Source organism: Protopterus annectens, chromosome 16.part0 (assembly GCF_019279795.1).
Source record: "Protopterus annectens isolate FY-2018-M chromosome 16.part0, PAN1.0, whole genome shotgun sequence".
NCBI lineage: Eukaryota > Metazoa > Chordata > Ceratodontiformes > Protopteridae > Protopterus > Protopterus annectens.
Window position 1 is genome coordinate 696,417,541 of NC_056750.1, and position 26,749 is coordinate 696,444,289.

General features: G+C 41.5%; 1 protein-coding gene across 1 annotated transcript in view; it reads right to left on the reverse strand.

Moving 5' to 3' along the window:
* Positions 1–26,749, reverse strand: part of CARMIL3 (capping protein regulator and myosin 1 linker 3) — a 3,552,770-nt gene that overhangs the window by 170,392 nt on the left and 3,355,629 nt on the right. The window contains exon 33 of the mRNA XM_044058175.1: positions 9,828–10,158. Within this exon, the coding sequence (XP_043914110.1) occupies positions 9,828–10,158 (331 nt within the window). The remainder of the gene's footprint in view (positions 1–9,827; positions 10,159–26,749) is intronic.

Below are 26,749 nucleotides of genomic sequence, written 5' to 3' on the forward strand. Positions count from 1 at the left end.
TACTCCATATCGTGTGAGGAGTACTGTGCAGCAGACAGTTTGAGAACTAGTTGCTGGTTCCCATCTGCTGGAGCCTCATAACAGTGCCAGAAGCTTGTGAGAAGTGCAAAAATAGCAGCCATTTAATTCTGCAGCTTAGTACACACACGCACATAGTCTGCAAAACATGCTATAAGGGGATGTCCCAGCAGTGATCCCTTCAGAGTAATGTGAGAAAGCAGGTTTAGGATTATGATGTTCTGGAGATAATAGTTAATTTATAACATTCCACTATTTCATAGGAATAATATTTCTTGTTTGTAGACCGACAAAATATCGTAGAAAAATACTTTTTTATCTAAAACATTTATCATGGATTCAGAGCAGTCATTTCTTTTTAAACTCTGATTAATGTATCCAGAAAAAAACATATTTGTAACTTAGATCTTATGTTCATACAAATGGCAGGGATTCAGAGAAATATATCTGCACTCGCATAATGTGCATTAACCAAAACTTGCAATTTGTGTATATGCAAGGAATGTGATTCAGAGACATGTTTAGCAAGAATGAGAAAAAAATTATCAACAGCTAATTAGCATGTTTCTGAATCAAGTGTAATTATTGCCAGTGCTAAGCAGTACTTTTCAGTGGTAATTATCACTGGTCACCCATGCATCACATTGACGCATGTACCCCCCATATTCATTCTCCCACACAAGCATGCAGATATTCACACACACCTTTCCCACTTGGATGTATTCATTAATATACCCATTCTCTCTCTCTCTCACACACACACACACACACACAGTCATTTGAGGTTACTCATACCCCTGCAGACATGCACACATGCTGCCACATATATACTCACAGCAGAGCAGTTTGGCTGCATAAATGAACACAGCTGAATGTGCTAATTTACACAGGCAAGCAATTCTCTGAATTGCTAGGCTGCATAAATCGCTTCCTGCAGGTACTACCAGGAGAGAGCACATAGCAAATTCGTACAAGTTGCTCCCCTGGAATGCATCATTAGCATGTGACATGGCCTTGGAATGCACCATTAACATGTGCCTTGGCCATGGAATGCATCATCATTAACATGTGGCCTGGCCACGGAATGCATCATCATTAGCATGTGGCCTGTTAAAATGCATCAGTACCATGTGACCTGGCCATGGATTGCTTCATTAGCATGTGGTATGGCCATGGAATGACCCACCATGCTGATTTGGGTCTATATTAGAAGGCCGAAAGTTTAAAATTGCGAACGCTCTAAAGAGCAAAAATGCTGGATCTTGAAATCATTATTGTGGGGGGCCTGCACCCTCCCCCCACTAAATATATATTTCAACTCTGAGATCTCACTACAGTGAGGAAAGGGCAAATATTCTGATCTTTACTGTACTGCGATCTCAAAAAAAGCACTTTGAGGCTCTTTAGAGCATTCGTGATTTTAAACTTTCAGTCTTCTAATATAGACCCACTAATTCTACAGAGAGTACAGAGTAACTGCAGTGACCCTTTCTTTTATTCAGAAATTGTCTGCTAGTGGTTTTCTTCCAAGTTAGAGCTTATCACTGGTGGCAGCCCTTTTAGAATCTCAGCCACTCCATTCAAGTAGTAAAAGTGTGTTAAAGTGTGGAGCAAAAATTTTAATATTCAGTTATATGTGGGCAAGTGAGTCACCAAATGCAGCTTAGTCTCTTTGGCAGTTTTTTAGTTCTATGATTTTAGTATAAAATATATAATTGTGCTTCTTGAAGCTATTTCTTCTCCCTAACAAAACAGGGAATTTTGTATTACTACTATACTATTACTACTAAGTACTACCATAATTATTTTACTTATTGCTACTTTTGCCTTACTAGAGTTACAACAGTGAAACACTGCATTTTCAGCTATTTATCACTTCAGCATTTAGCTATACAAAGCGTAAAGTAACATGCCATTTAGAAATTATGCCTCCAGTATTTCCTCCAACATTCCAGGACATGCACACCTGAATAAGTGCCTCTGTCACATATAAGAAAGTAACAGACTTTAAAAAGAAGTGCGAATTAAAACACATTCTAGTTGAACATTTCCTAAAGGCATTTCCTTAAACCTACTTAAGCTGACAAGTCTTCCTCCATTGTTTTTGTTGCCTTTTTACTAGTCTCCTTGTATTGTGCCTCCTCTACCCCCAAGCCCTTTTTTCATCTTTTGTGAAACCAGCTAGGGCTAAATCTGAACGTCGGTTAAGACAGGGGGACAAGAAGAGGAGCAAGTTTTTTGTTCTTTATGGAACATGGCAGAAAGAGTGAAGAAGGAGATGAAATTGGGCTGGGTGAGCAAAATAGGGTAGAACACAGAAAACTAGGAATAATGAGAGGTACATATTGAACACTTTGCTTTAGTCATTAGAGAAAACCATGAGGGGAGAATGCCATACTGGGAAAGAGACAGGGTAGAACGAGAACAGTATACCTATACCACAATAGAGGAGGAGGAGGTTCAAAGTGAAACAATTGCCCTCAGACAGAAAAAAGCACAAGAACCAGGTAGGCTACTTCCAGGAATACTCACAAATCCAAACATTGTTTTGGTATATGGTAAATAAATAAATAAATAATATTTTATGAAGCAGTCCAGGCAAGCACAAAAATGATAGAGGAATGGAAGAGACACAGGGCTGCTAGAATTTCAAAATGATGACAGGTTTCAGGATAGCAACCAACATGGGTCATGGAGCGCTTCTGCAAGGAAGAGTGGGCAAATATTTCCGAGTCAAGATGTGCCATGCTGATAGACTCATACCCAAGAAAACTGAATGCTGTAATTAAATCAAAAGGTGCTTCAACAAAGTATTAGTTTAATGATGTGCACACTTATGCAACCAGCTTATTGTGCGTTTATTTTTTTATATTTTTCCCCTAACAGATTTGTTTGTTTTCCAATTGAATTGTACAGGCTATAGGTCACATTAAAGGTGGGAAAAGTTTTGAAACAATTTATTCTGATCTCATTTTTTTATATCACAAAAATCTGGCATTTTAACAGAGGTGTATCTGAAGAGTTGATACTAGGAATGCATAAGCCAGACATATTTTAGGGTTCAGAGCAGAACATAATTTTGTTCTTATGGTCATACAGTTATTAGTAGATGGTGTAAAAATGGGTGATCTTAGAAACAAAACTGAAATGACTGATGTCAGGTGGATTATTTCATTATAGTCACATAAGGGGTTTGGTTCGAATGATGAGGTATCAATGAAATCCCATTTGAGATCACATGCACTTTTAAATGATTAGGACTGGTTGATTCCTTTACACGTTCTGAGTTACTGATGTGTTTTAAAATAATTTGATTTCCTGATGTATATTGTGCTTGTGGATTTAAATAGATGCTCTGATGTATTTTTTATGAGATGGAAAAGCATCTACTGATGTGAAAGTGTTAATGTATCTCAATTAAATTGTTATTCCTTCAGCATTCTGCGTGCTTGTTTTGTTTCTTGGACTTTTTGGATATTTGTTTTAGCAGTTTGAGCACTTCATCTGAGTTACTGATGTGTTTTAAAATGATTTGATTTCCTGATGTATATTGTGCTTGTGGATTTAAATAGATGCTCTGATGTATTTTTTATGAGATGGAAAAGCATCTACTGATGTGAAAGTGTTAATGTATCTCAATTTTAAATATTATTTCTTTTCATATTCGTGTTTGTTTGTTTTTCTTGGACTTTTTGGATATTTGTTTTAGCAGTTTGAGCACTTCATCTGAGTTACTGATGTGTTTTAAAATGATTTGATTTCCTGATGTATATTGTGCTTGTGGATTTAAATAGATGCTCTGATGTATTTTTTATGAGACAAAAAAGCATCTACTGATGTGAAAGTGTTAATGTATCTCAAACTGTTATTCCTTCAGCATTCTGCGTGCTTGTTTTGTTTCTTGGACTTTTTGGATATTTGTTTTAGCAGTTTGAGCACTTCATCGGACTGGTTTTATTTTAACAAAGATTAAGTACAGAAGTTAGGCCTTACCACTCTTAACTCGTGTCAGCTAAAGAGGAGTTGAACTGATGGTGAAAGAACAGGAAAAGGATTTGGGGTGTTGAACACACCTGGACCGGGCCAACAGAAGTAGAGTGAAAGTTCATTGGCAGTTGCAAATGGAATATGGTGCTGTGTCTTAAAGTACAGATTCCACAAGCAAAGTTGTAATGATTCCACTCTGCAGAGCCTTAGTCAGGAGACAGATGGAAAGGACACAAATGGAATACAAATGCACAGTTCTACATGTCATGAAAGGAAGGGGACATCAGGCTGCTGAAAAACTATCCAAAGGAAAGCTATCAGAAAGATATATGGCATGGAGGGGAAAAAATATAACTTGAGATTAGACAAAACAGAGTTCTTCTCATTTAAGACTAGAACAGAAGAGGGTCCCTATTAAATTGCCGAACATTTCAAAGTTCGAATGTCATATGGTCGACACTATATGATTGAACTTTAAAAAGTTTGAAGGTGAAAGGCAACACCTCTCTACATGCAGAATGGGAAAATTTCCCTTTTCTGTACGGAAGTGCAGTCTCGGAGTTGGTATATTTAAGTAAGGGGGTGGGGGGTGCAGGGGGGCTTGCCCCCCTGCTCAGAGCATTAAGATAATTTTTTTTTTTACTTTTCTATTACATATTCGACATTTCAAGTTTCACTCATATGTTGTCGAACATAAGAGGTTTGAAATTTTGAAGCTTCGAATATATAATATAGACCCACAGAAAAAGTGGACGATACTAGTTCACAACACAGCTCTCAATATTCCATCTCCAAAATGAAGAACACCACCAATCATAAAATGGAACAAATTGGAAAAATGGGGAACACTTGCTAACAGCTTACAAACAACTTCAACAATGATGATCATAGGATGCTTAGAGAAAAACGGCTCTTATACTCACTTTCCTTACTTGCCTAGAGGAAAGTAGTTTTTTTTTCAGGTATGTCCAAGGGTCAGTTTCCAGTGTTCTCTTCTGTCTATCTGATGAATCTGGGCATCTTGGGGCAATGTAGCAATTGCCTCATGCACACAGACATCCCTCTCCTCCTACCACTACACCACAACCTGTGAGAGATGCACTTATCTAGCCAAACTGGAGGTAAAGCTATCTCCAACCAAGACTGAACTTGACAGTCAAGAGGAGAAAGTAAACACTTGCACCACACCACACTCATCACATAGTCCCACTAAACCTACACCACTAAAATCCACACATAGAAACACAAAAACATCCACGGAGGCTCTTAATAATAATCTGCTCAAGCAACAGAGACCTCCAAAGCAGAAACACAAGCAACCTCCACCCCACAACACAACCCAAATGACACATAGCCCACAGACTCAGTGTGCCAATAAACCACAGCCCATAAGGCAAAACAACGTACCCAACACACTAGTCATAGGTGACTCTATAGTCAGGCACACCGATGTCCCACTCACCAGGCTAAACAAGGAGAAAGTTACTGTCGGCTGCCTGTCAGGTGCCAGGATCCGCCACATAACCCATGCACTCAGGTCACTCCACAACAAGTACAAATATGACTCTGTCATTGTCCATGTTGGTGTGAACGACCTGAGATGTACCTCCCTGGACTACATGAAAAGAGATATGGAAGAGCTCTCCGATCTTGTAGCCCAGGCAGGTATGACCCTAGCCTTGAGTAGCATCCTGCCATCACCCAGAATGATACTGCAGTACAAGGACAAAATGATTGACTTCAAAAATTGGCTAAGCTTCTGGTGTCATTCTAAGGGGATCCACTATCTGTCTGCCTGGGACGACATGGTTGACATACCACGATGGTTTGCCAGAGATGACCTGCACCTGTTGCCCCTGGGATTCCGGATACTGGCTAAGGGCCTTGCCGCCCCTATAGTGCCTTTTTTAGACAAGGTTTAAATGACAAATTCACCACCATAACAGGAACAGGCAAGCAAAAACTGAGGGTAATGCTACTCAATGCTAGAAGTCTAAATTTCAAAATGCACTCACTCCAGGCACTCCTTTAAATGAAGAACATCGATATCTGTGCAGTGAGTGAGACCTGGTTCAAGGCTCTAGAGAGCACCCCTGCGTTACCAGGCTATAACTCATACCACACTTTTTAGCCATCTGACCTGGACCATTGCACCAAAGGCGGAGGTGTGTCCATATTCATTAAGGATATCCACACCTCCAGGCTAGTTGTGCAGCGTAATGCATCCGAGGTTATCCAAGTGCAACTAACTCTGGGCAAAACTGCAATCCAAATTGTAGCTTGCTACAGATCCCCCACCATGCCCCCGGATTCCCACTCCTCTTTTCTTGATATACTGGAAAATATCATGGTTCAACCAAACAACCTAATAATGGGCGATTTCAACTACCCCACCATTAACTGGGAAAACTACTCATGTACCAACTCCTTTGCTCAACGCTTTCTGGAATTCATAAATTCCAAGGCCCTATATCAACTTATCCACACCCCCACCAGGGGCAACAATAGCCTAGACCTAGTCATTACCAACATGAGTAACCGGTGTTCTACACCTGAAGTTAACTCCTCGTTGGTCAGATCCAACCAAAAGCTAATCACCCTAGATATCTGCATCCCGCCCCCACCCACCATTAAGGAAACCATGGTAAAAAATTTCTCCAAAGACAACTTCATGCTTCTTAAGACAGAAGTGGCAAACTTCATGACACCCATGCAGATGGACAATACAGTTATGACTGCTGAATCCTACACAACTGCACTCTATGAGCAATTACACAAGTGCATGGATCGTGCTATCCCAAACAGAACCAAGATGCTATCCTCCAAAAAAAGGAAGCCAATCTGGTGGTCCCCTGCCATAAGCAAACTCTACAACAGAAGGAAGAAACTGTTGCAAAAGACAGTAAAATCACATGAGTGGAGGAGCTCCCTGGTCAGCCTCAGTAAAAAGCTGAGATCCCTTATTAGATCCTCCAAAGCTAGCTACAAAAACAAATTTGCCACTGATTCTAAGGGCAACCACAAAGCATTCTATAGCTATGCCAAGAATCTCAATGGCAACACCCAGTTCTGCTCTGAGTTACAGCACAACTGCACGAAAATTACAGAACCAACTGATACGGCCAATATCCTGGCAGATAGGTTCAGTGCTAACTTTACTCCCCTCTCACCCCCTAATGGGTCCATATCTATACAGGAAGAATGCAGAGTCCCTGTAATCACATCTATGCAGGTAAAAGCCGCACTCTCTAAAACCAAAAACACAGCATCCATGGGACCGGACAACATCCCAGGCTGCATTTTACACGAACCTCAGAACGAACTGGCTCCCCACCTAAGCACCATGTTCAATCATATCAGGCTTATCAGGCCACATCAGGTTTTGTGCTCACTGAATGGTGCAAAGCAACAGTTATCCCACTCCACAAAAGGGGAGCCACCACTGATTCTGGGAACTATCGCCCTATTAGCCTGATGAGCCTGGTCTGCAAGGCCATGGAATGTATCATCATGGAACTCATAAACAAAGACATTGGTAACCTCCAAACTCTGGACTCCACCCAGTTCAGGTTTGTGAAAGGCATTTCATGCCTTGTGAACCTGATTGACTTTCTGAGGCAGTCACCAAAGCCGTAGACGAGGGTAAGGTGGTTCATACAGCCTATCTTGACCTCGCCAAGGCTTTTGTCACCATCCCCCATTGTGGAATTATAGCTAAACTCACTAAACTAGGTATAAATCCCTGCATCACAAGATGGGTTGCCAACTGGCTCACTGACAGAACCCACACTGTATAAGTTGCAGACTCCAATTCTGACTTCAAACCAGTGACAAGTGGAGTACCACAGGGTTCAGTCCTGGGACCTCTCCTGTTTGTTATCTACTTCTCTGAAGTACAGGTTAACACAGAAGGCTTCTGGCTAATGAAGTTCGCAGATGACTGCAAACTAGGAGCCATAGTCGAGTCCCCAAATGATGTGGACATCCTACAGAAGGGCCTCACTGAGACAGATGCCTGGTGTCAGAGGCATGGGCTCAAGCTCAATGCCAAAAGGTGCATTGTCATCCCCTTTGGTAAAAACTCTGTACCCATGAACTACCACATAAACGGCAGTCTACTTAATGCCGAATGTGTGATAAGAGACTTTGGGACCCAGGTGGACAGTAGTCGCTCCTTTGATAATCACATCACCACAGTAGTCAGGAAATCCTTCTATGTGGCACACCTCATCACAAAAGGGTTCTCATCCAGGAAAAAAGAGGTAATGTTTTCCCTCTACTCGGCACTCAGACCCATTATAGAGTACAACGCCCCTTTTGGAATGTACCTCACAAGACGTCTGCAGCAGCTGGAAAGGCCACAGAAGTACCTCACAAAGAGGATTACTGGCCTCAAACAGATGCCCTACACTGACAGTCTCAAAAAACTCCAGCTTTACCCTGTAGCATATCGCCTACTCTGAGGAGATCTGTTGGACATGCTACACCTAAAGAAATCTCAATCCCTCCAAGCTACACGCTCTAGGGAACTAAACCTTGTCACCACAATAAACATTAGATAGATTCCTTTCCTAGGGGCTTCCTGTACTCTGGAAGTAGCTACCCATCTATATCAAGCAAAGTTCCTCATTAGCACTCAAGAAAAATCTTGATGAGTGGATGGGATATAGGAAATACACCCGGGGATCACTTCTGTGGCTCTGCTCGACAGGGGCAGAGGAAATTAACTTTCTTGGGTGGCATAAGCCAGGGAACCTTGTTGGCTAGGCTTACTTAGGCCCTTGGGCCGATAGCCTAGTGTCTACCTATGAACCTATAATGTGTTGTTTTTTTTTTTCTTTTAAAAGGTTCTTTTAATGAATTGATATGATTTTATTCTATAAACTATGGATATTACTTAACAAAAGTTTCTAGTACTGAATGTGCGATAAACCCTTTCAGTGTGGATCTTTGAGAAACATGAACTTTCTATGACCCCAAGTGAGGAACGTTCCTAATAATGAGGTACAATTGAGAGGTATGGTTCACAATGTCGTGTCAGAGAGATGAGAAGGGATCATCCAGAACAAGAAGGCCAAATAGAGAAGGAGGTAAAGGCAGCAGACTGTATGGACAAGTTTCTCTATGGATCCTCTAAAGTAATTTTTCACAGAGGATTAGACTATTAGAACAGGTAGTGAACCTGGAATCCATAGAGGTACTCAAGAAGGCATAGAACAGTTGGAAAATGCAAGGGAGATGGTAGAGATGGAGTGTTCAATGCACTTAAAAGGGCAGACAAGATAGGCTTTATTGTCTCCTTTTCTAATCATGCAAAAGTAATATATCATTTATAGATTCCCTCAGATGTCCAGCTATAGATAGGAAAAGTAAGAAGGTTGGCATCAAAGTGGTCAAAAAGAATTTCTGTATGAGTTTAGAACTACTTACGTGGAATGATAATAGGTGGCTATGGGCAAAAGCTGATTTCATCTAACAGGAAACAATTATGAGAAATGGTTCCTGTTTCAGTATACTTTTTGTGGTTAATGGTGAGAACACACCAAATGCAGCACTAAATTGTAGACGTAATTAACAGATACTGCTCACCTTACTGCAACTATGCTACGTTAGGCTTGGTTTTGCTAGTATCACACCTTGATCTACATTGGCAAATATGGCTAATTCATATTCTAAATTAAACAGGAACATTTCATGATCAACAACAGAAAAAAAAACAGGTTTAATTTTAATCTGCACATTCTCTAGACCATATACATACATTTTTTTTATGTCTAATCAAATAAAATAATACCTGGAAGACAGCTTAAAACCAGATTTACCTGTGCACTTCTATTTGGCAAACCTCTGATACCACCCATACCCGGCAATAATATATTCTGTACTGGTCGCACTCCGTGTGGAACTGGCTTCTCAGACTCATCGCCTTTCTTCCATGAATCCTCCAGAGTACTTTCTGAATTCACTAAATTTTCATTTGTTGTCTCTTCTTGTAATGGTGAAGATTCCAACTCAGGTCCTGAAATGATGTTCTTCTCATGTTTTAATATCTTCGGTTTACGAAAATTGAATATACCCCTCCTCTGACGTTTCTGTTTGTGATCCAAGGAAGACTGGCTAGGGCTTGAGTCAACATTACTCCGTGACTGCCACCTTTGAAAACAGACAAAATTATACTTAATGATCTATACAGATGGCTAGAGAGACTACTGAATAGACAGAGAGCTTTTTATTTTTTATAACGTAAACTCTCAGTTAACCGAAATTCAAGCAACCAGAAAAAAAAAATTGAAAAAATACAGTACAATTTTCATGTTTTGCACTTTCTGACCCCCCCCCAACAGAAACATACCTTACATTTTTAGAGTTTTAAAAAGGAAGATGGGAATACATTCCCTCTCTCCCCAACCTAAGAACAAGTCAAACCAAACAAATAGTATAGGGTACAATATTAGTCAGGCCTATTTTTAATAGTAACTCTCAAGCAACCAGAAACTACAGTTATCCAGCATCTACCAATACCCATGAGTGCCGGTTAACTGAGAGTTTACTATAGTATTTTACAAATAGCTGGAAATTGTATAATTTATCAGTGCAAGCTATAGATAGTGTTGCATTTTAATAAACATTTTAAAATGTATGCAGTCAGGTTAAAATGTTCTTGCCTTTGACTAAAAAGTCTGTTAATAGATACATTTATATCAGCCGTCATTTATATCAGAAAGTTAAGTGCTTTCATTCATAAAATTAATAAATGGACTTCTTCAGAGCTAAAACAAATCATCAAGTCATTATTTAATAAACTTCTCCCTAAGCCATTCAGAAACAGGGAACCATTTAAAGGTATATTAACTTAATTTCTTCCAATGTAAAACCATCCAGTTTTGATGTAAAACCATAAATAATAATACCTAGAAATAAAGTTCAAAAAACTTTGTACTTTTTGATAGTTTTGGTAAGGACTGGATTGAAGTCAAGAGTATTTTAAGTATGCAATGTGGGAGCTAGAGCTGGGTCTGTACTATGGTTAGTGTTTATGAGAGGTAACATTATTGATAAACTGTGTGCTGAAGGAACAGGCTACAGTGAAGTCACACTCAATATATAGAAAGTTAAGTTGTAAGGGGTTTCCTGGGTTTAAAAGTTTAAAAATGGTAGACCAGAACAGTTTGGAGGATTTGGTTAGGTGGTTCTGTTGGGAGAGATAATTATTTGTTTTTGTCTGAACTTATTTGGGCTTTAGCTTTATTACAAATGTGAAAGTAATGCCGGCAGTTGCTTTTGTCTTATTCTTTTACTAGATATTCCATGCTTTATCTCATAGGTACACGGTCTGCTTGGTAGGTAGACTGATCTAGGAGGCTAGGGTAGATTATGTGCCTGAGAGGAGAATGAGAATTTAGGATATTTAAAAATATATTGTTAAAGTGGCAGAAAGCTACAGTCAGTGACAAGAGCCTTAGTTTGCTCCAGTTGTAAGCCTAGAGGGATCCAAAGAGTGAATCCTTGCTAAAGTTATAAAGCTTCCTTATAAGCTTGTAATCTGCTGACTTGCTGTGTTTGGATAGAGACTGGGAGAAAATATTAGATGCTGGTCACTCAGGGCATTTTATAGAATACCTGCTTGACTGATTTTGTTTGGGTTATTTATTTTTCTCCTGTCTAGTATGAATAGTGAGACAATAAATATATTGTGTCTAGGTGTGGAGTTGGTTGATTGAGTGAAGCTGAGAAGGTTTATGCAAGGAGGTTGATTTGAGAATATTGTAGAAGATGTTTACATCACTTAGGATGATAGTTTGGAGGCTAACCCTGAGAGAATTTCTTCCAATATGCTACAGTCTGAGCCACTAACGAGTGGATACAGAGTGCTGTTATGCAAACAGACTTAGAATTGCTAATCTTTATGAGTGAAATTAAGTTTGTGGTACAAAGACAGCTGGAGGTTATTTTGGTAGAGTAATATAATGCCACCCCCATTTTTGTTTTGTGGTCAAGGCCTAATAATCTGTAACCAGGTAGCAAAATATCTTCAAAGGTTGTAATGGGTTTTAACCAAGTTTGAGTTAAGGCTAGAATGTCAGGATTTTTTATTCAATCCAGGGTTATAAGCAAGGGATTTTATTACATATGCTCTGGGTGTTTAGATGAAAAAGTTTTAGTGGATTTATTTTGGTTGTTTGTGTGCACTTGCACTGTTGACTGTTGGGGAAATGGGGGGCCCTGGGTTTGGGGGATGTCCCAGCTGCATAGAAGTAAATTGATAATTGAAGGGATGATGACTTTGAATGACATGTGTAATTTAGTAGTTTGGTAATGGCTTGATAACAGTTTGAGATACTAGGAATGTGCGGTAAGATAGTACGGTGTTAGAGGTGAAGGAAACAGGTATGATAAAGTTGTGGACTGATATCAGAGTAACCTTGGGTGACAAAGGGGGTATTTGTAATTGCAGATTTAATGTAAAATGGTAAAGTATACTGGATGATAAAATAGCTTCTGAGCAAGTAGGAGTGAGGAGGAGGAGTATTGTAAGGCCTGGGACTATAATTTTATTCAGATTAGAGGTTGGGATGAAATTGATGTGAGTGGGGTAGCAAGTCTTTTGCTGATGTTGGAAGTTTAGAGTTAAAACTATAGGTGGAGGGGACATGGGCTAATAGAAGAGACAGAGGAAGGAAAGGTTAAGTAATTACTAGGTGAAGGTGGGAGGAATTAAAACTGAAGGAGAAGGTAAAGGATATAATAGCCACTTTATTTATTGGGCTGTGAGTGGTTGGTAGGAAAAAGATATATATTTTTTAAGTATAACTGTAGTATAGGAAGTGAGTGGGGATCTGTGGATAAGGCAGAGAGTTGAGAGAAGCAAAGCATAGCAGAGTGGTTAGCACTGGTATAGGACTGATGTCTTCCCACCAAAATAAGCTATCAGCATTTACCCACATTTGAGGTAAATATGCTTAGAGTACAAAAGCAATAACAAGGATAACATCAGTCCAGAATGCTAAAACAAACAGGTGCTATTTAAGAATACTGTAGACTGAAAGAAGTAAAAGAAACCTGTGTGTTGTTGAAGGTAGTCTAAATAAACAATGCAAAGGAAACAGATAAACCTGGATTCACCACCACGGTCAGCCAGAAACTGGTATTTAAAAACACATAAAGCCCTTTAATATCATAAAAACAAGCCAAGTATAACACAAAATCCCAGGATAAATGTCATGTTTTTGTCAACGCCTTCTTTTTCACCCTATTGCATCTTCTTGCTATTCAGCCTTTCCTTGAACAGATTGAGACAAGCCCCTTCCTTTCCCACCAATCAGGGAACATGAAGTGATTGGTTGAGATTGCTTTTTAAGCTAGGCAAGTATGTTTGCTACCTAAGGATCTGAAGAAGGCTAAGGCCCAAAGCTCTTATCCTGTTTTTTTGTACAAAAGTACGACGTTTATCCTGGGATTTTGTATTATACTTGGGCTTGTTTTTACGATATTAAAGGGCTTTATTTGTTTTTAAATACTAGTTTCTGGTTGACCGTGGGGGTGTGTCCGAGTTTATCTGTTTCCTTTACTGTAGACTGAGGTGGCTTGAGAGTGTTGGATTACCTTGGGTCAGAAAGGGAAAAAGTGAGTTTAGAAGTGGAGCCCCAACAGATATACTAGTTGGCGACTAATAGATCTGAGAGGAAAGGCAATCAGGTATTTCAAGGGAATGTATTTGCTCCCCACTCAGATGGATTTTCACTAAAACCAATCCATGCCCAAGTTTCTGTAAAATACAGTAGTAATGGCAACACCACTATTTTATACACTCTACTTTTCAACTTCTTTGATATCTTTCTGTCATACACTACCCCAATACCCTATGCCAGTTGGCTGCAGTCCCTCAGGTTCTAGCACTGGCTTCTTCATTTACAGTTCCCTTCTTTTCAACCACCTCTCCCAGATACTTGAAGCTTTTATCTTGTTCCACTATCTTCCCCTTCTCAATTCTCAACTTGTTTCTGATTTCTCCTATTTGCTGCTATTACAACTGCCTTTTCTGTGCTTAGTTTTATCCCATGTGTCTTCACATTTGTAGTAATCCCATGTATCTTCAAATTTGCATTCCAGTCCTCTATCTTGTGCTGAAGTTCTTGTACAGAGTCTGCCTGTAATGTACATTGTCTGTATACAGCAACTTAGGATCACAGGATCATAGCATCCTAGGAGATTACTACTCTATCGACCTGGAAGTCATCTTAAGCCTAGCCATTTCAACCCAATGTAATACCATAGCGGTATTAGTCAATACCCAAGACTGTATTTAGTGATGGCTGCCCATGTCCAGGAGGGTTGTGGGCACTAGCCGAGGTAAGAATTTATGGTGCTCTGTCCACTCATCCAGGTTCCTCCTGAACAGTGTCATAGAGGTTCTCTGTTTCACATGAATTGGTAGCCTGTTCAAAAGACATGGCAGTTGCTGGGAGTTTAAGTCCCTGGAATGAGTAGACCTAGACCCATTTTATTTACAGATATGCACTGAATTCATTATGTTTGGGTCTTGGGTTGCTCTGTAGGCTACACACAAGTCTCTCCTAAGAGGTCTATATGATACAGAGTATAGCGACAGGGACACGCATATGCTGGAGGCCCTAGACCTTTGTTAGAAACATTTGAATTATTTCTAATTGCTGTAGGTGCTTAGTACGGTACATACTGAATGGGGCATTATGCTCAATTATTGGCCAGATAAGTGCTGAGTATAGGGGGTTATAAGTTATTTTGCTGTTGAGGTGATGCCTTTAATAATAAGGTGAGCTACATGTAAACTTTTCCTTTCAATGGTAGACACATGGTGGTTGAAGTTAAGGTCAAGGTGAAACTGTGATTCCAGGTCCCTTACCACTTCATGGGTACTTAGGGTATTACTACTGATTTGATAGTGTGAAAAGACATTGGGCCGGATTCACGAAACCTCCATGTTAGAGTTAATATGTCTCACACGGTGGCTGCAGTCTAATGGTATAACGTCAGTATGCCATGCATATTCATGAGGGCATGCTGAATCATACCCTAGGCTAACACGGTCCGTGTAGGAAAGTAGGGGGCGTGTCTGAATGCCGAGTTCCGCAAAGGGACATGCCCCCAGAAGAGTCAGAGTCCTAAAAGTAAACACCCACGAGTGAGTCCGCGGAAATGTCAAGGAACCCAACACCACATGCCCTCACAGACTATATACCCAACTGTAATGTAAAACGTAAAAATAGCAGTTTAATTTTTTTTTATAATTTCCAAAATGTTTGCCCGTAGTTGCGCTCGTTTGCACGGGTATGCCCTCCACTCAGCCACAGTTAGCAGACATTGAAAAGCATATAAGATCTAAATATGCAAATTAAGCCAAGTAGCAATAGCATAGCGGTAGAGACGTTGGTCAAAGAGGAGGTAGTCATGGTTCGAGCCCCCACAACATCATTTTCCATTTTTATTTAAATAAGCATGAAACAATCCCCTGACATATATATATATATATATATATATATATATATATATATATATATATATATATATACAACTATAATTTAAGTAAAATGTAATGAAATGGGCCATGTATTTTTGAAGAAATCCGACATAATAAAATATAAAAAAGGATCATAATTGCCCATAACTTAGCAAGGCTTTAGCAAGCTGAATATGGGTGCCCGTAGGTGAGCAGCACTTTAACAAGCTTAATATGAGTGCCCATAAGTGAGCAGCGCTTTAACGCGCTTAATATGAGTGCCAGCAGGTGAGCAGCGGTTTAACAGGTGTGATATGAGTGCCCGGAGTTGAGCAACGCTTTAACACGCTTAAAATGAGTGCCCGTAGTTCATCAGTGCTTCACCCAACATAATATGAGTGCTCATAGCTAAATAACACGTTACCCAGCATAAGCCGTTTGCACAAAGCTGCGCAGCGCGCCAACCAGCTTACCGTCGGGCAACATTGGGCAAGCTGTATCAAAGCCGCCTTTACACAGACACACCTCCTAGCCTGTCTAGACAGTAGTAAAATTAAAAAAGCAATGCCCAAGATCGAACCTGGGATACTGTTCACCATAGTCAAAGTACTGAACCACTAAGCCATGACAGTTGTACTGAGAAATGCAGTATTAGCATATATATAGGAATGAATGGAAATAGTAGCATGACAAAGCAGGTTTTTTTAAGCTGATAAATATCCAAAATGGCCAATCACAGATAAGTGTGGGAAAACCAGCATATATAAGCCCCATAGGCAGGAATACACAGCATAACTGATTGTGGTACCCATTTGCAGTCAGGATGGCAGGTGCAGGAGAGGGAAGTCGCTTTAGAGCACAAAGGTGGGGTGTTGAGGAGTCAAAATATATGGTTTGGCTCCTAGTCCATGATCATGAAGCACAACTCATGCAGGGCCAGGTTCACTGGGGTGCATACAAGGCAGAGGCATGGAACCAGTTGGCACATGATCTCACCAGTGCCACAGGCATTCCGAGGACTGGTGAACAGGTTCGTCACCACCATGCGGACCTGAAGCGACGGAAGGAGGACCAACTGAACCATTGGATCCAGGAGGCCTGCCAAATGCCCAACGCCCCACTACTGAGTAAGTATCCATGTAATTAAGTATGTAAGAAATGCTATCCTAGACTACAGTACGGAGACGTATGTTCCAATATTACTTCCTTTATATTACAGCTGCAGGTGTTCGTTCCATGAATCAGCGAGCCTATGCTAATAGGCTGCTGAGGTTGCACCACCAGGCAGGTTAGTAATCATTTTGCTGGTATTGTCATAGAATATGAGACAGATTGTAAAATAGTTCAGTGTTGTAACACACTAATAAAGGTCAAATAAGCCTAGAAGAAAGATTCTGCTAGTATTGTAAGATTAGATAAGTGTTGCAGCCTGGAAAATAGTGTAATGCAATCCAGTAATAAAGATTAAACAAGTCTCACATAGAGTTTCCACCTGTACTGTAATATCAGATAACTGCTGCAGCCAGAAAATGAGTGGTAATCAGTCAACAAAGGGTAGACAAGTGTCAAATACATCCTTGTAAATTCTGCCATATGAAATAAGTGAGTCAGCTGGAAAGGGTTGTTGTAAACCAGTAATAAATGTTAATAAAGCCTAGAATTAAGTACCAGTCTGAAATGTAAATATAAAATAATTGAGAGTGTGTGAGAAAAACAGTTTGAAGCTACCAAGAAAGCTGTAATAAGTCTGGAATAAAGGTATACTGCAGTCACTACATTATGAAATGAATGAGACAGCCACAACCAAAGAGTGTAATGTGTTAAATAAAATACAGAACATGGACTGTGTCCGTCCCACAAATTGGATATGTTGCTGTACCCTTGCATTATGGAAATAGTATGGCTGTATGAAATGCTGAACATCCACAGTTGTCTAGACCCATATAAATCAAATGTAGCAGGATGTTGTACCTGAACACAGCCAGATATGAACATATATGAATATAAATGGAATGTATATTAATGTAGCAGTAACATCCCCATCACCAACATTCCTAAGGTTACATACAGGAAACTGTACTAATACATGTAGGGGATATATATCTGCATCTACTAGGAATGTACAGTATATGTATAGGTAGTTTTAGTTGTTAATGTAAAATTTCTCCACCTTACCCTATTTTCACAAATGATGCCATTCCACACCAAACCGGGTATGTGTATTCACAATTAATTCCCATGGACATTTGTCCTGTTGGTTCATACATATCTGCATGTACGTTGATGCATGTGCCCCGTTCACATATCCAAACCTGATGGCCTGTTGCCACCAATCAACCATGCATGCTGCTGGAATGTGCACTGTTGTTCTAAATATGCATGTGTTGTGCTTGCTGCTCAATGTTCGAAATTCATGGGTGTTTGGTTAATGGGAATACTGATGCATGCTGTTACAACTAGTTTTGAATGGTGTTGTTTGTTACTAACCCAAAATGCCATAAAATACTGCTAAACATAGGACAAACAGGGAAGGTGGGTTCCAGCGAACCCACCTCTCCCACCTCAGCTGGCGAGTGCACCTGGCACCAGTGCCCAGGCCGGGACCTTCTCCTCCAGTGGCCCTGTGCCACCTTCGGGTGGAAGCGCTGCAGGGGATGGGGCTCATCCCCCCTCTGCAAGCGTGGCCGGAGGAAAGCCTCCACTCACCCTCCATAGGGTCCGGTCTGTGGTGCGTAGTGAGATAAGGCATTCTGTGACTGATCCCCTATGCCAGCTTGAGGCGAGGATGGCGCAACTCATGGGTGTGCCTGCTCGTCCTATCAAGCCCCCAGCACAGCCCTGGCCTGGGCTGTGAAGGCGCAATGTTAAATGCCTATGGGTTGGGATTTCAGTTCCACTGTTGCCATCTGTGGGCTCATGGGCTTGTGATATAATATCTGTCCCCATCATTTGTGTTTACCCCCCACATGTGTCATACTCCGTCCCTGTATGCATCTTGTTTGTCTTGTGTGTAAACCTCCCCAACCTACCTCCCCAAATATACCTACTTCCTGTACCTCACATTCCACTCTCACCTGAAAAAAAAATAAAAAAAGGGCACTCTGTTCCCACAAAAAAATTACGCCCCATACATAGCTGCCCAATTCGCACACATGTCCACTGGACATGTAAACTGATAATTCTAATTGGCACTTATACATATTTTGTTGTCCTCACCCCTCTCTCAGGGGTGGAAGGTTTCAAATTTCACACCAAATTTCACACATATGCACAGCTGTTGCTGATAAAGAAATGGGCAGCTATGGGCCTTCCCTACATCCTTCCTGCACATCCCGAGCTTGTTTTTCTACTGTCCTACCCTCTTTGTGCCCCCTTTTTCACCACTTTCCTATCCCCCTATTTTCTTTTCTTTAAAAGAAATTAGCACGGGTGTTAGTGGGAGTAAGCACTTTTAAGCAGTAGTCAGCGGGTGTGCGCTTGTGTGCGCTCAGCTAAGCAAGTGTGCGCATGTGTAAGCACCGCGCAAACCCGCTTACAACTGCTTAAAAGTGCCTTAGTTACTCTGTATAACAAGGCCTGTAGTCTGCTCATCAGCAAAATAAAATACCCCTGTCAGTCTTGAACCCCAGACCTTGGAAACACTAGTCTGCATGAATTACCACTGAGCCATGGCAGATATTGGTGCTGAAAGAAATATATCATTAAATACAAGGAGTGAATGTAAAGGGAATATAGGAAGGCCATTACACAAAGCTTGTTCCCTGAATCCTTACTGGCAATTCTTGTGGAACTGCATTACATTAGTGTGATAAGAGAAACAGCCATGCTAGGCGGTAATAATGTTACAGTAGCACCTTACAAACCCGACACAGTATCAGAGCAGGAGAAACACCACCATGTTTGTATAGGTATGAGGCCAGACTTCCCAACTGTGACTGATTTACAGGGATGTCCCTGATTGGCAAAAAAATGTTACCTGTGCCCCACTGACTCCCTGTGAAATGTACTAACAGTAGGCAGAAAGGTGGGGCATCCCACGTAATGGTGACTGTCAATAAGTTAAAGTAGACACTACTTGCATGTCAGAAATGGTGTAGTAATACATATGCTCAAAATACCCCACAGTCACAATTGCAGAATATCTGAAATATATCACGGGTGTATCCCACTGATATGTACATTTCCCTGAGGCTGGTCAAATATATACCTGAGAGTATCTGAGGCCTGCAAGTGTCAAAAATACACAGGCATATCAGCCTGTCTGCTGTTACACACACTGTGAAAAGCTGTAGAATTACTCCCTCAAGCACACCCTCATGTAGGAGTACAACACAGAAATATCAAAGGATGTAGCCATCTAACAAACTAATGACAGTATAGCAGTTTACAAGCACTGCATGTGCCTGACATTCATAATTGTTAGTACAAAATACAAGGCCCTAGTACTGCTCAGCAGCAAAATAAAATACCATTGTAAGTGTCAAACCCCAGACCTTGGGCTCAGCAGACTGCATGCAGTGCCACCAAGCCACAGCAAACATATAAGAACTTACTGCTGAAAGAAATATATCATGCATTACAAGGAGTGAATGTAAATGGAAAATAGGAAAGCCATAGCAACACATTCTAGTAAAGACAAATATCAGGCCTTCAAGGAATGAATGTAAAGGGAAAATAGTGAAGACATAGCAACACATTGCAAGAACTACTGTTATATACCAGTTAATCCACAACTCCCACAGGAAAGTACATACTCCCATGTAAACAGTGTTAGCATTAGCAGGTGTGAGTTAACATACACACTGAGAAGAGTGAAATGGAAAAAGCAACAGTCAGGTTTCAGTACAACATGCATTTCAGTGGCTACAACAAAGCCTTAGATATGAGAGACATACCAACCTTCTGACTGACAACAGTGTCCACAGCAAACCAGCATGGTCCCCACCTTGCAAAACTGAAAAGCCTACGCCTACCTAACCTAACATTTTATAGCAGTGTCCTGAAATCACAGTGAGAACTGCAATTACCACACAGCAGGCTGCATGCAATTAGTAAATGCTGGCCACCAATTGGTGCAGAGGCCATCACATGCACATGTGCAGATACCTACAAAAGCAGCCTGTACTGCCAGTCCACACATGCAATAATATCATTGCAGCAAATGGAGGGAGAGAGAGAGACAGACAGACAGAGACACAGACCAAAATAAAACAAAAAGAAAAAAAAAAACAAGCCAGGCAGCCATCCAGCCAGCCAGCCACCCAGGCAGCCCTCCAGCCACCCCATCCAGGCAGCCAGCCATCCAGGCATCCAGCCAGCCAGCCATCCAGCCACCCAGGCAGCCAGCCAGCTAGCCATCCAGGCAGCCAGCCATCCAGCCATCCAGCCACCCAGGCACCCAGGCAGCCAGCCACCCAGGCAGCCAGCCAGCCATCTAGGCAGCCAGCCAGCCATCCAGCAAGCTAGCAAGCCAGCAATCCAAAAAAAAGCTGTCACAGACAAAGGTAATGTAAACTACATAATCTAATAATCTACATACTGTGAACTGTCCATATGTATTAGCAGTCTGTATCTATATGTATATGAAGATGTGCATAGGGCAAGGGACATACTGCAACTGTTAGTGAAGGCTGGACATACATATGAAGTTGAAGGTTGCTATGTGCACATATCAATGTAGGTTGTAGTGTGGGGCATTGAAAACAGCATGCAGTGCAGGTATACGTCATGTGGTGGTGAACTTCTGTGGGACTGAGCCAGTGAGGCCTGCTACAGCTATATGACTTGAGGACAGCATAATGCATTATGCACAACAGTGTGCAATATCATTACAGAATAGTATGTCTCACAACTGTTGCAGAAGTGATATTCCCACCATGAAAGGTGGGCAGTCCATGTACCTACATGTGCATGTATATGTACAGCAATGGATGTTAAGAAGTGTGTGTGTATATATATATATATATATATATATATATATATATATATATGTGTATAGACAGAGAGGTCTGTATAGATACATAGAGATATATGGATAGATAGAGAATATGTATATACATATAGATATAATATACAAATACATATATAGATATAAATTTACATACATACATGTATACAGATAGATATGAATATCTATAGATATGTATATATATATATATATATATATATATATATATATATATATATATATATATGGTTATATATAGCGGTGTGTATATAGATATATATACATATATGTAGATATGTATATATATTTACATAAATATATATATATATATATATATATATATATATATATATATGGATATGTATATATTGATATATATTTATATGTATATATATATATATATATATATATATATATATATATATATATATTTATATATATATATATATATATATATATATATATATATATATATATAAAGAGAGAGTGAGAGATGGGGACATGGGGGCAGATGTACTGCAACAGGTGCCTGGTGACCAAGGCATGGACAGAACACCAGTGTTGATACTGCAGTACCATACCCCATTCCAAAACATGTTACCACTAACTACCATATAGGTGGTTGCCTATCTATCATTGGAGGTGTCAGAAGGGAACATGGGACACAGGTGTACAATAGCCTCCCCTATGATATCCACATTGGCACACTAGTCTTGTAATCCCTGTACATGGTATGTGTCATCACAAAAGGTGTGTCAGCTAGGGAAATGTAAGTCGGTGTACCCCTGTACACCTCACAATGTCCTATGTAGTATGTACCTCCCATGAGAACTACAGCAAATGGAAAGGCCACAGACATACCTAACAAAGACTGATAATGGCCACAAACACATTCCCTATGCAGACTGACTCACAAAACAACAGTTAGAGTACCTTGCATACTGTCTACACAGAGGTTACCAGTGCTGGACATATAGAGTTATGTCACACCCATACCAGTTGGCCAACCACCATGGCAACACCTCACAATCCATCCAGCCTATATGACCTAGGGCCCTAATCCCTGTCCACGCACTAAACAGCACATGCTGGAGGTACAGGTTTCTGTACACAAATATGCCATACCCTGGACTAAACCACCCAGCATTAACAAACAAGGCTCCTCATTAGTAGATGTCATACATACCCCTGATGAATGTCATGGAGATAGGTAATATGCCCTGTGAGTCACCTGTGTGTAACCGTTTGACAGGAGCAAGTAAAATCACAGTACATGTGTACCAAAGGGCAGGGTAGCATATGGCTAGGCTGCCCTAGGCCCAGGGCCAATAGCATAGTACCTACCTAAGACACAATGCACACACACATGCACTCAGTGCAATACCAGCTATGTGACATTGAATGAGTGTGACAGTGACTGTGTGCAAGGTCTGTAAAGGTGTGATAGCTTAGCGTGAGTTTGTGTCTGTCATGGTAGTTGGTGTCCTTGGTGTGAGGCCAGAGAAAGATGCGTCAGTTAATGGGATGCAAACATAGTAGATTAGCATATGTTGTGCCGTAGTTCCCTTTGTATGACTGCGGTGTCCCATCATAGGCAGAAGCACTACATGAATGCTTAGTAAGTGGTACTGCTGTTGAATCCAGCTCAGATATGAACTGTTGTACTACCTGATGTTGTAGGCCTAAACACTACAGTATGGTTTATGTTCACATTCTGTGGTAACACTTTTTGGTGTGTTACCTGTAGTCTGCACAGATTACATACTTCATGCATAGATATCTATAAGTAGGGGCACACAGTATTATAAGGTATACAGTTAATGCTCATCTGTGTCGTCATACATTTGTGTGTTGTATGTATGTGCAATGTGTGTGTAATGATGCCTGTACCATGGCTGCAATCACATGTGTGTTGCAGGGTATGTGTGTGTACCTGGCAGCATGTATACACTGTGACAGCAGTATGCTGGCTTTAGTAACAACTGTGCACGTATGTCAGGTAGGGGTTTGGCATCAAAGACTAGGGTGGATTACCGTTGAAACTGTACATGTGTATTGCATTCATTGCATGGGATGACAATATTCTTCATCCATTAGCTTAATACATACCCCAGTGTGAGGTTGTGCATTGTATCCCAAACAGTGTGCCGAGTGCTGGTGTATACTAGTTTGTTGTATGGAGTTGGGCAGGCACTGTCAGACAGTTGTGGGCTGAGCACTGATATGTGGTATCGAACATGTGTATCCCCTGATAGACAGATGGATGCTATATATGGCAGTGAAGTGATATCAGTACATTTGAATATTAAGTGTGCCACATGACTTGCTCACATATTTTTCTTTTCCTTCCTTCCAGGGTGATGGTACATCAGAGAAACCCACCGTATACAGCAGCAGAGGATCAGGAGATCCCCCAGAGCCTGGTGCATAATTACTCTGTGCTGTTTTCCAGGACCAGCCAGAACCAGCATGAGAGGGCTGCACTGTGGCAAGAACTTGTCCATCGGGTAAATGACATAGGCATGCATAACCGGACATATGAGCAGGTACGCCATCACTGCATTGATTTAATTAGACATGTCCGGCAGCGTGCATCTGATATCCACAGACAACAGCTTGCCACAGGTGGTGGGGTACCTATCCACCCCCCCTCACCAGTGTGGAGGAGCACCTCCTAAGTGTTGTGGCTCCAGGCCAACAACAAGAACATCCACAAACGTGTCATCATGGAGGCCGGAGCCACCCAGCATGTTGAAATGGAGTGTGCAGGTAACATCCCATATCTGTAGTTGACTGTTCTCTGTACTGGTAGTCTATGCGTGTGTGAGATGTGTACTGTTTGTGTAGCTGTTAACCTGCCCATTCTTCTGCAAGATTGATATTCTGAGCATAATCTGTACACCTGTGAAAGCCACCTGTTGTACTACTGTACTTTATCATACTCAGCGTATCAAAGGCACAGTTGTGGCCACTGGCAATCACTCTCATATGTTTGCAGGTCCCTCTGGAGTGACAGCAAGGCAGCCAATCCATGCTGGTGAGTGTGTAATAACAATACTATTGCTAATGACATGTGCATGTCATATGGAGGTGTAGTGTGTGCACATGTAACACACCTACACATAATGCATGCTGTGTATGTTTGCTGTGAGACTATGCATATCCCATTATTCTCAGTAGCTGCCTTACTCACATGTAATACACAGAGCATGACACACACGTGTGGCAACACAGTATTGGACATTGTATAGGCACACCAGATACACATGCACACAACACACACATGTTTGGCATACACACTACACCTTAGCCTGCTACACATGTCCAATTATGACATCTGCTATATGGCCAGCCTTCAGCATCCCACTTATCTACGCAGCACACATAATATACCTGAGGGGTAGAGGCCTGTCATGTCTTTGTGCAACAGTCTGGAACAAATAATACATTCATGGTAGGCAATGCTCATTATTGGCCACCTTACACACCCATGTAACAAGTGGCTGTGTAATTGTGGATGCAGTCATGTTACTGCACTTCAGGTACAGCATGCTAGCTGCCTGTCTGGCACACATTATTATTGTTGACTGACCACAAGAAGCATGTTGATCATGGCTCACGTTACTATACCACATCCAGTTCCACTGACCACAAAAGTACACATAGCTGTTATTGTGTAGCACCGTCATGTGTTGTGTGTGTGTGTGTGTGTGTGTGTGTGTGTGTGTGTGTGTGTGTGTGTGTGTGTGTGTGTGCAAATCTATGCACCCACAGCTTGTAACACTTGCACAACATTGTTATGTCCTTGTACACATTGTGTCTCAGGGTGGAGACAATCACTGAACAACTACACACAAACATCAAGTACACGTATACTGTTATTAACAAGAGCTGTCTACATTTGCACTGCATGTTCCTGTGAAACACATAACCTGCATGCTGACATGTGTGCAGTGATGTTTTTCCTTGTGAAACGGTCACCCACCCTAAAACAGTATTGTGTATGTGTTGGATTGCAGGTGTGTCTGTGTTTGTATCTGCTGTACTGAGGAGTGTGCCTGTGTGCCTGTGTGCATGTGAGCATGTGCGCCTGTGTGCATGTGTGCCTGTGCGCCTGTGTGCATGTGCGCCTGTGTGCCTGTGCACCTGTGTGCATGTGCGCCTGTGTGCATGTGTGTTAATATCGTGTACACATTTGTAAACTGTTTCCTATCTTTCTCTCACAGGTTCTGATGTTGCTCTGGTGGAGTGCAGCAGGGAACCTGAAGCCACTGCTGGGGATAGTGCTAATGATGATACATGTGTAATGGCACAGGGAGGTGTGACAGGGTCTGTCGTTGGTCATCCAATTGACAGTACACAGCAGTCAACCCCATTAATGCGCACAGTCATCCTGCCGATACATCCATTGTCACCAATGTCCTTAGCTGAGGGACAGCATACACTGGGCACTGACCAGGGTAGTGTGGTATCATTGGCACATGCATCCCCTCACAGCAGCCACGGCCAGATTCCTGACATGGTACCACACAGGCAAATGTCCAGGGGTTCTCGTGGGAGCATCTGTGGTCGTACTGCCCCTGTCAGACGTGCCCACAGAGGTCTATCAACCTCAGCTATGTTCCGGGCTGTAATGCAAGCACAGGCACGTATGGAACAGTACACCAGACAGGGTCTGAGGGAGCTTAGAGCACATCGCACCGCTATGAATGACACTATGCATGATGTTGCGTCTGCCATCCGTAACATCAGCGAGGTCATTGATAGACGTTGGGGGGACACATTAGATCTGTTCCACAACTACATGTCCAGGAGCCAGGACAGTGCAGGATGGTTGAGGCGTTGATGTGGACATCTGCCAGCAACATTATCAGCTGCCAGTCATCGCGGATGACAACAAACCCGCAGCCGCTCCCATAGTGCCATTACCAGCCCCAACAATGCTGGATCTGTGCTGTCATTAGACCATCCTAGAAGACCACGTGCATGTGGCTCTGGACAGTCCCAGCAGGGACAGGTGTCCAGTCAACAACCCACTGCTTCTGATGACAGTACCCAGTCTGGCTTAGTACCTGATACTGTCCGTAGCACCCCTGCCAGGCACAGGTACCGTGTCCGTGGCCAGAGACAGTGACCTGTATGACCTGGCAGGTACAGTCTGTGGCTGTCCACAAACACCCGTATATGGCAGCCACATGGTGGAACTGTGTGCATGTATACACACATACATAATGCTAACACCTAGGGCTAACACATACACACACATCGCAGCAACGTTGCCCCATCTTGTACTGCTGTCCCTCACTAACACACGCACATAC